The sequence below is a fragment of the Epithele typhae genome (genome assembly GCF_022376455.1).
Source record: "Epithele typhae strain CBS 203.58 chromosome Unknown BXZ73scaffold_12, whole genome shotgun sequence".
NCBI lineage: Eukaryota > Fungi > Basidiomycota > Agaricomycetes > Polyporales > Epitheliaceae > Epithele > Epithele typhae.
In genome coordinates, this window is record NW_025954203.1 from 633,652 (window position 1) to 643,106 (window position 9,455).

At 51.0% G+C, this 9,455-nt stretch overlaps 3 protein-coding genes across 3 annotated transcripts; 1 reads left to right on the forward strand and 2 right to left on the reverse strand.

Moving 5' to 3' along the window:
* Window positions 1-2,985: 2,985 nt before the first annotated feature.
* On the reverse strand, window positions 2,986-4,531 carry BXZ73DRAFT_76114 (uncharacterized protein; the record flags this gene model as incomplete). Its single annotated transcript, XM_048022356.1, has 4 exons — window positions 2,986-3,623; window positions 3,774-4,064; window positions 4,118-4,224; window positions 4,332-4,531. 4 exons carry the CDS (start codon window positions 4,529-4,531, stop codon window positions 2,986-2,988), a joined length of 1,236 nt encoding a protein of 411 aa, XP_047879922.1.
* Window positions 4,532-5,434: 903 nt separating this feature from the next.
* On the reverse strand, window positions 5,435-6,851 carry BXZ73DRAFT_99626 (uncharacterized protein; the record flags this gene model as incomplete). Its single annotated transcript, XM_048028070.1, has 5 exons — window positions 5,435-5,599; window positions 5,648-5,656; window positions 5,711-6,546; window positions 6,602-6,749; window positions 6,807-6,851. The coding sequence occupies 5 exons, from the start codon at window positions 6,849-6,851 to the stop codon at window positions 5,435-5,437; spliced, it is 1,203 nt and encodes a 400-aa protein (XP_047879923.1).
* Window positions 6,852-7,708: 857 nt separating this feature from the next.
* On the forward strand, window positions 7,709-9,399 carry BXZ73DRAFT_76115 (uncharacterized protein; the record flags this gene model as incomplete). Its single annotated transcript, XM_048022357.1, has 4 exons — window positions 7,709-7,804; window positions 7,867-8,671; window positions 8,727-9,106; window positions 9,163-9,399. 4 exons carry the CDS (start codon window positions 7,709-7,711, stop codon window positions 9,397-9,399), a joined length of 1,518 nt encoding a protein of 505 aa, XP_047879924.1.
* Between the last annotated feature and the right edge of the window lie 56 nt (window positions 9,400-9,455).

Here is a 9,455-nt window from a genome sequence, read left to right on the forward strand (position 1 = left end):
TCAAGAACCCATTTGCGTTAGGGCCCCACGCCAAATACCTTAGGGCAAGCTTAGACGCCATACGTCTTGCCCTAAGGGGGTAAGGGCAGGCTTTTTCCTTGCCCTAATGGGGGTTATGGCAGGTTTTTCCTTGACCTAAGGGGGGCCAGACATGGTGGCTTTGTGCCGTACAAAGCTGATAAGATATCATGGTGCACTCACAACCTGCGGTCAACCGCACATTTTCACAATAGATGAGCTGCAGGATAGTCACAGACAAAACCTGCGGTTTCCCGCAGGATTTGTGCCCTCTCAATGTTCACAATCATCTTCAATATAGAAGAATATTACTACATAAATACATCCATGCTCATGGTTGTTCTATATATACAGAAGTGAGTGCTTTGCACTCACACTAGTATTTCAGAATACTACGTGATTCTTTACATCGCATATCACTGGCTGTAGAAGCGAACTTATGCTCAATGAAACCTGTAGTCTGCTTTACGTGTCAGCCAATGTCCCCACAGTTTATTGTCAAATCTCTGTGCATTCACTGGTTTCACCTGCTCTTTGTGTAAAGTACAGTGAATGCAGAGAAGTTTTGCCACCCAGCAACATTACATATTGTGCTCAAACCACATTCACAGAATATTTTACTACTTCCATTGGCAATGAACACCTCTGCCAGCAACGCAAGCACATTACCCACAGATCATGTTGTGGTATAGTGACGATGGTTGGGGTTGTCCATGTCGCAGCTATCGTTCTTGAATCCAGAGGCAAGCCGCAGGTTTTGCTGCTTTAAATACACCCTTGCTCAAGGTTTCTGAGATTCATATCCCATCCCCGTCATTTTGAAGTCAGTGGAACAACACAGGGGTTTAAACAAATAACAACAGAGTTGATGGAAAGTGAATATCCCAGCGGATGTGGATGGATCCCGTCTAGCATATGGACCGAGTATGAGCGAACACATAGCAACATTGTCAAGGCACACAATCATAGCTCCCACTTGTCACACACCATCTGTGAAACAATCTATCACTGTAATATTGATCCATAAACTTGGTGAAGACTACATCCAGCGTACACTCTATATCATCTGCGACATAACCACTTTCATGTTTTAACTGTTTACTGTAGATACAATAGCAGAGGACTCACCCCAAGGTGGAAGCAAGGAATGGCTGTCTATTCGCCTGGTGTTAGTGGACACAATGATATGCTGTGTACTGAATCCGAGAGGTGGTTGGTGAAAAACTAAGCGGACAGTACTGTGCGACGTTTTAGGGTGACGTACCACATACTGCAGTGAAATCCGAGTTTCAGGTATACTGGAGACCCAGAGGTACTCGCAGAAAGTCTTTTGATTGCAGCGCACAAAAGACCAGGAAGAAATACGTATTTTTGGGAATGATAGACTGTATCTTTGGAAAGTGGAAATTCTGAGAAGACATGGGGTACATATCTTCTCATGCAGATATGATATTGACAGAATGTTTGCTGTATAATGCAGCTCTGCTCTGATATCACACATATCTGAAATTTCAAGTGTGCTGGTGATGAGATGCGTAGAGGGTGCGGTATGTCATTATTTTGTGACATACGATATACTGATATGGGATTGGATTGGAGTGACGTCAAACAGCCCAGAATGGAATCAGGTGAGCGGCAGCTCAACAATGCAGAAGAGATCTTGAAAAACGGGCAAGAACTCAGGGAGGTATGCACTGGGACCCTGAGATGTGCACTATATTAAATGCTCTGCACTCGCTTTCTACTGAAAGCACACTTCTGGGTCTAAGTGCATACCTCCCTGAGTTCTTGCCCGTTTTTCAAGATCTCTTCTGCATTGTTGAGCTGCCGCTCACCTGATTCCATTCTGGGCTGTTTGACGTCACTCCAATCCAATCCCATATCAGTATATCGTATGTCACAAAATAATGACATACCGCACCCTCTACGCATCTCATCACCAGCACACTTGAAATTTCAGATATGTGTGATATCAGAGCAGAGCTGCATTATACAGCAAACATTCTGTCAATATCATATCTGCATGAGAAGATATGTACCCCATGTCTTCTCAGAATTTCCACTTTCCAAAGATACAGTCTATCATTCCCAAAAATACGTATTTCTTCCTGGTCTTTTGTGCGCTGCAATCAAAAGACTTTCTGCGAGTACCTCTGGGTCTCCAGTATACCTGAAACTCGGATTTCACTGCAGTATGTGGTACGTCACCCTAAAACGTCGCACAGTACTGTCCGCTTAGTTTTTCACCAACCACCTCTCGGATTCAGTACACAGCCGCTCTCACATGCCTCTGTCTAATCTAGAACAATTTGTCGCAATTTAACAGCAACAGGGACCACTTCAACACCATTGAGTCAATGTGATTGAGTTATGACTCTTACGTGTTCGGTGGGAACTACGCAATTATCTATGGGGTAATATTGTCAGCGAGAAAGCCAGCAAATGAATATAAGGTTCTCGCCTGTTACAGTCATTCGAGGGATGACCACACCGTGCATTTCTAACCTATCACAAACCAGTTGAAGCCAGCGATCATCACATGATTTACGACACACCCGCTCATCTGTTTATCTGAGGTGTAATACAAGAATGTCTGGACAGCCTTGCATTATGTTGCCATTGTTGCCTATGAGATGCTGTTGAAAATGATGTCAGCATTGGCACCAACAAGATATTGCATCACATCTATGTAGTTTCGAGGACGACCTTTGCAGTTCAGAACAAGGTCGATTTTGGCAAAATCTTCCCTGGATTACTTCATTGATGTTTAGAGCAATTGTGTGAGACACGAAACCTACGGCGTACCGCAGGTTTTGATAGTGTAGTATCCCGTGAGTAGAAAATACAAAACAATAGGTACGAACCCATGAAACCTGCGGCATGGAGCAGAATATACAGCTATGAGGACGACATATAGTAATTCTGGACAAGACAGGGTGTTGTCAAGAACAGGAACGTGCTATATGGCTATTCTAAAAGAGCCAGAGGCTGAGAAACTGGTGTGGTCTGGGTGTCTACCTGCCGATGATAGTACCAAATAAGGTCTGACGATGTGTAAGGAGGCTCAAGACCGTACAATTCAGTCCTAAGTTCCGCGAGCCGTCCGTTTGCAGGACACTCCAGTGAATCGTATATGAGAAACGCCATCTGGGTAACATCCCACTCGCTCTGCACCAGTTCCGCCATACGCAACCAGTCTGCGGCACGGCTCGGAGTGGCATCGAGAGTGCGCGTGTGGCACTCCCCGAATTCCGTCCGAATCCGTTCAATATCGCGTCGCTGATCAGCACTCAATTCTGCCCTTTCCACACGTAAGGAAGCATGTTCACGCTGTGGAACGTACCACGGCCGCAATGTAGCCATGCGCTCGAGCTCCTCCTCCTCTTCCTCCCAGGCGGTGTTCTCCACTCGCTCTAGTCGTTGGAGTCGGCGCCCGTGACAAAACTCGCGTCCAGGTGGAAGATCGTCGTCTGGTATGTCGTCATCGTCGTAGTAGTAGTTGTGAGGGTCGCCAAGGCAGTTGTCCAAAGGATCGAAAGTCATGGCTACTTCTCGATCAACAAACGGCTTTAGGATGAGGCTTGGGCTGGGGTAGTCTTCAGTGTCTGGAAGGAAGACACGGGGAGGAAGGGATCTATAAAATGCACGTGGCCAGCTGATCTTGTCCCGACTGTGCCGGGTTCGCGGGCGATTTAACCCTGGGAGTAGGCAGTAGTGTCGATCGCGTGGCATATATGTTGCCCGAAAAGGGGGACGATGGTTCACCAGACGGACAAAGTCGCGTAAGTGCTCTTGCAACAGCTCGCGAGTCTCTTCAAGTCTCCAGTTGAAACTTTCGAACCGCACGAGTGGCTTGTTGAAAGCCTCTGCATAATCTTGCGCGGCCCAAGACGTGATATGATAGCAAGATGTGTCCGGTGCCATTGCCCAAAGGTCGACGATCGCTTCTACGACCTTGCGCTCGTGCTGACTCAAAGTCGGGCTGAGCTCAACGCACTCGCTCCCAAGGAATCCCCACGCCTTGTTTGGGTCTGCTTCGTGCATGGCTGCCAAAGACATCAGAATTCCACCTCGTCTCGAAGTTGAAGAATCTACTCACGACCTAAGGTTCCCATAGTGCTCAACAACCCGAGCGTGCACAACGGATAATTGCTGTCCATGCAGTTGTCGCACTTCAGAGGCAGCCTCCCATCTTCTTTCGGATATCTGTCGTAGGTGCAATCGAGTGTGCGCCAGAAACAGCCATCGCACTGTGGAGGGGTGGTATGGCTCGACATCACGTTTGTCGCTGATAAAGGTTTGATAGTACGCACTGCACGGGAGAACAGGATTCGTCCGTGGGGAGCAACGGGATTGACGAGGATGGGGTGGGCGTAGTGATTGGTGTCGAAGGGCATACTGATACGGAGAAGCGATCAGGAGAGTAGGTGGGAGTGGACGGCAGCAGTGAAAGGAGCGCGATTGTGGATGCCAGTACAGAGCGACAGATGGGCGTGTTCGAGGCGTGGTCCATTAAGCACGTGGAAGGCGCCTCTTTCAATGACTCAGCAAGTTCGAGTTGCCCCTAGGATATGCAAGATGTGAGTAGTGTGCGAGGTTAGACGCCACTCAATGGTGCACCTAGATCGGTGTCGGTGCGGTGTTTGCTGATGGGAATAAAGCACTGATTTGCGTCGTGACATGAAACCAGCGGTCAACCGCAGGTTTACGCACATATCGAACAACTCTGTGGCAGTCCCGTTTCCCCTGCATCGGTCGTGTCGTGTTTACATTTTCTGGATTCCTATATGCGTTGTCACATTTCCCTCACCTCGCCAACCACACCCTCATCTGCCCTCCTGCCGTTGTACAACCCTGTACCGTCTGCGCTGCACGTCATCCTCCATGTGGCTCCACACCTTCGCGTTAGCTGACCTCGTGTTGCACTTGTTCATCTCGTCGACACCAGCCGTGTCATCCTACCCGTATCAGCGATATCCGTGAGTAGTCTGTACCGTCTGCTGGTCCCCTTGCTTGCGTCTTGCCCTGTGTTCGACCCATGTTGCCCACATATTGCACCCCCCTCATCCATATCACCCACACTTCCCACATCGCCCATGCTACCGGTTTCACTGCTCATCACGTCTGATGTTTTGCATTGAGGATATCATCAATGAGTATATGGCAAGGCTTATAACACGAATACATTTGTGGCCGCGTGATATGAAGGAAACAGTAATGCATGTAGCGGTACAATATCGCGAGGTGTTTGAGTCCTAAGCGTGAAACACGCGGAAAGCTGCAGGTTATACGTTCGAAGGCACATTGATGAATTTAGCAGACATATAGACACCGATTCCTGTGACGTCTCTAAGAGAGTATTGTACCTGAAACATGCGGTTTACCGCAGGTTTCCACAGACAGTGTAGAGTACGTATCACATGGCGTGGGGTTCGATATTGGCATTCCCCCGATTACAGGCGAAGTCGAGCCGCGTTGCATGATAAACATAGGCGACACAAGGGGCGGCAGATTCCCGGTTCAAAATGTCTGCAAAGCGGGTGGAGTATACAGCCAGACTTCGTTGCTGGGAGATAGGGCCCTGTGAAACATGTAAGATAGAGAAACGGCAGAGGAACAGGGAACAGACTTTGACGTTCTGTGAGGGACATGGTGAGCGAAAGTTGGATGCAGACGAAAACAAAGGACGCACATAGCGCCCTGTGACGGCTCGGAAGGCGTGGTGGAGGATCTCATGAGAAAGCTCTCCGATACCTTTGCTGGTGTTTTCGTATACATCAGCATGCTGAACGGGATGCAAGGTACGAAGAGCTGTGGGATCGAGATCGTGGACATATGCTAGAAAGGGTTGTCCGGTGATGCGTTCCTCATTGTCGATGACGGTGAGCATGCGACGGTAAACCCAGGCGATGGGACGATCTATGCTGTAGGAGCCGTGGAGTACAAGGAACTCAAGGCGGAGAAGGTTCAAGGCGAGAAGCTGCGCTTGGTCGGCGTAGGCATCCTTAGGAATCTGTTGGACATTTGATTCCATGTGATGAAACTGCACGTTCTCCGTAGCGCTGATATCCCAACAAATCTGGGATTCATCGAAAGCCGGGAATGAGAGTGGGATGTTGGATGTGGAGGTGTGTCGCCAGGAATGGGGATTCGGTCGCCAGGCAGGTGGTTGGTGTTGACGTGGAAGGAGAGGGAATATAAGAGGCTCATGGACGATGAGACAAGGTTCTACGGGAGGGTTGAGGCCGGAGGACTTGATCCATTGCATGACTCGTTCGGAGAGCAGAAGACGTGATGGCATGAGTGGATGGGAGTAATTGAAAAAGGGACGAAGACCGCCAGGGAAGGCGACGGCGTAATCTTGGGAGGCGGATGCGAGGATTTCAAAACGAGTAGGATCGGCGTGAGATGCGAACCAATTGATCATGGCTTCAGTGCAGCGGTGGTCGAGAGTGGATAGAGCGGTTCTGATGTGAAAGCCGTTATAGCCAAGGAAGGCGGAGGCATACATGGGGTCGGAGGTACCGACTGTGAAGAGGTTGATTGACGGGTTTGGAATGGAATGGAGTAAGGAGAGACGTACAAAGAAGAGCGCCTGTGGTGGAGAGAAAGTGGTAGGTACAGCCGTTGCGAACAAGCTTGGCTAGACAGGGATCACAGGCGACTGGGACGAGGTGCGGGGTTGAAGTGGACCAGGTGCAGAGTACTTCGGCAGCTTCGCATTGGTCGCACTTTGAGAAGGGGGGCTGAATGAGTGAGCGGATTGAGAGAAAGAGAAGGGTTCGCACAGAATCGTGGAAGATGATACGGGCAATGAGAAGAGGAGGGAGCATGTCTGAGTGAGTGTAGGGAGGGATGAGCAGGGGGGGAGGGGCGCGAGGGGAAGGAAGATATATTGAACGGAATGAATGTGAGAAGCGAAGAAGCATTTGTGGATTCGGGAAATGGGCCGGTGGGGGCGAAGGGCATGCGGGATGTACGGACCGGGTAGGGGAGATAGGCGGAGCCGATTGTGGGAAGTAAGAGGACGTAACACTGCCACCGGCAAAGGGAGATCGCCACATGGAGAGGGGCGTGAGATGTGGGTCCACGATGTGAGCGTCTGGTTAAAATGAGCGCGAGTGTCCGCACGGATATTATGATTGCAAACTGGGTTGATATTTGAGAGCAAAGCGGCAGTTGTATGAAAACGGTAATGCATGTTGGGTGGTGATTCAAGGGTGTACGGAATGTACAACCATGTGGTGGTGTGAGGATGTGCATTCGAAAGAGACGACAGTGTCGAGATCAGCCGGTGCGGTACGAACGGTGTCGAACGGATGTCAATCAGATATACTTTGAACGGAATATAGACTGCCATAGTGATACGAAACAAGAGGTATGCCGCAGGTTTCAGTGCATGCACAAATCCGGAGAAACGAGAGGATATAATTACAAAGGAAGAGAAGCACCTCGACAGGCGGTAAAACCTGCGGAGATGCGCAGGTTTCGCATGATCAGAGACTCACGTGCCAAGAAGCGATGCACGTGGTGGCAGAAGGACACTTCTCCACGTGATGCTCTGCCTCGTTGACAGCAGGGAGAAAACGTTGCGCGGCGCATGAAGTGCTCGGACTCTGTCTCCTGTCCTTCCGTCGCTGCCATATCCAAATCTATTCAATCGAAAACCACAGCATCAACGCACGAAACCATGCCCCCACGCAAGGTTAGCCATCACATTGAGACTGAGAGAATGGGCGAGATCGAGACTGATCTACATCATCAGAAGGCTACAAAGAAGGGGGAGGTGAGTGGGCAGACGGTTACGACGGGAGGTAGTAAGCACATTTCATTCACACTCGTGCGCAGGGTTCGGCCGCAACAGCCGGGGAGACGTCAAAGGGAGGGCAGGATACGGCGATGACGCAAGACAAGGCTCGAGAGCTTGTGGAAGAGCAATTGTCGCAGAATCGGGCGGGTGGAAGTGTCGAATCAGTTGCGAATCTATCGAAGCGGGTGGATACGGCAAAGAAGTCGATGCACAAAATGGGGGCCCGGGACGCGGAAGCGTTGAAGATGTCGACGGCGTCGTTCATCGGATACGCCCGCGTACAGCTTCAAGGCAAAGGGGCCATCGAATATAGGACGGGGAAAGCCATCAACCGACGAATGCGTGAGGAGCACGCTCAAGAAATCGCGGACAGCATCGCCTCGCGGGGGATCCTGGACGACAAGGACGAGAACATGATCGTGTTGGCGATGAAGCGACAAGACATCTTGAACGAGAAGACGCTGAAGAAGAAGATCAACTCGGACGAGATCGTTCCAGTGCTTCAAATCGACCTGGAAAGCAAACCGGAAATCGAGCTGCTCGGAGGTCGCCATCGTGCCAGAGCGCTACATATCCGACAGAAGCTGGACATCGCGGAGATGACGAAGCTGACGTTGGTGAAGGCGCAGGCGAGAGCGGCACGCGAGAAGGCGGAAGAAGAGGCACTGAAGGAGTTCAAAGGAGAGGGTCGGGACTCGACTTCGGGGCCGACGCTGACGCAAACGTTGCTGCCGAGCAAGATCGATCTCGAAGAGACCGAACGCGCTCTCCAGGCGCAGTTGCAGGATTTGACGGAGCGGGTGGTGGCGACGGACTTTTGGACGGCGAAGGTGTACGACATAGGTGCGTGTGTTATGATTTGTGGTGGTCTGAAAACGAACGCTGACTCGGGCGTTAGACAAGCTCACGCCAGACGCAATTACGTTGCTGTCGACGAAAAAGCAGGAGGCGACGTTCGGAGAGGGGCCATGGGAACGGGTGTGGGTGTGCGCCCGCCACCTGCGCGAGAAGCTCTTCGAACGCGACGTCAACTTGGAAGGCATTACAATCGGGTCGTTCAAGTGGGGCCAGGTGCTCAGCAACGACAGCTTCATGCCGCGGACGTTTACCAAAAACAACCACATCACGCCAGTGATGAACGATCCACTGGTCATGTCGCTCCTCCTCGAACTCGCGGGGTGGACGTACTGGCACACCGAAGACGTTCTCGACCCGGCGATCTTGCGAGGGTTGATCACGAAGCCTACGTCGACTACGGGGCTCCAACAGAACGGACACGTGAGTCGGTGTTGCTGCTATCGAGCGCGAATGGGCTGACCGTTGCGGCGATCCAGTTGGCCATTGAGCTCCTTCTAGCGGGCGCAAAGCAACTGAACTTCCTCGCGTCGACATGCTCGGTGGAGGCGACCAGTGAGGTGTGGACGGCGGCGACCGACTACATGAACATGGGGCGTCTTGTGATCGAGGAGGCGTCAGCAATCGCGAAGGAGCACAGCGGAGAGAAGATCCGGTCGACAGGTTTGCAACACCTGAAAGACTTCGTGACGCCGCGGACATCTGGCGAATCGTGAAGGACCGGTCGCTGTTGACGTGTCCCGAACAGGACGTGTTCCTCAACTCCGAGCTC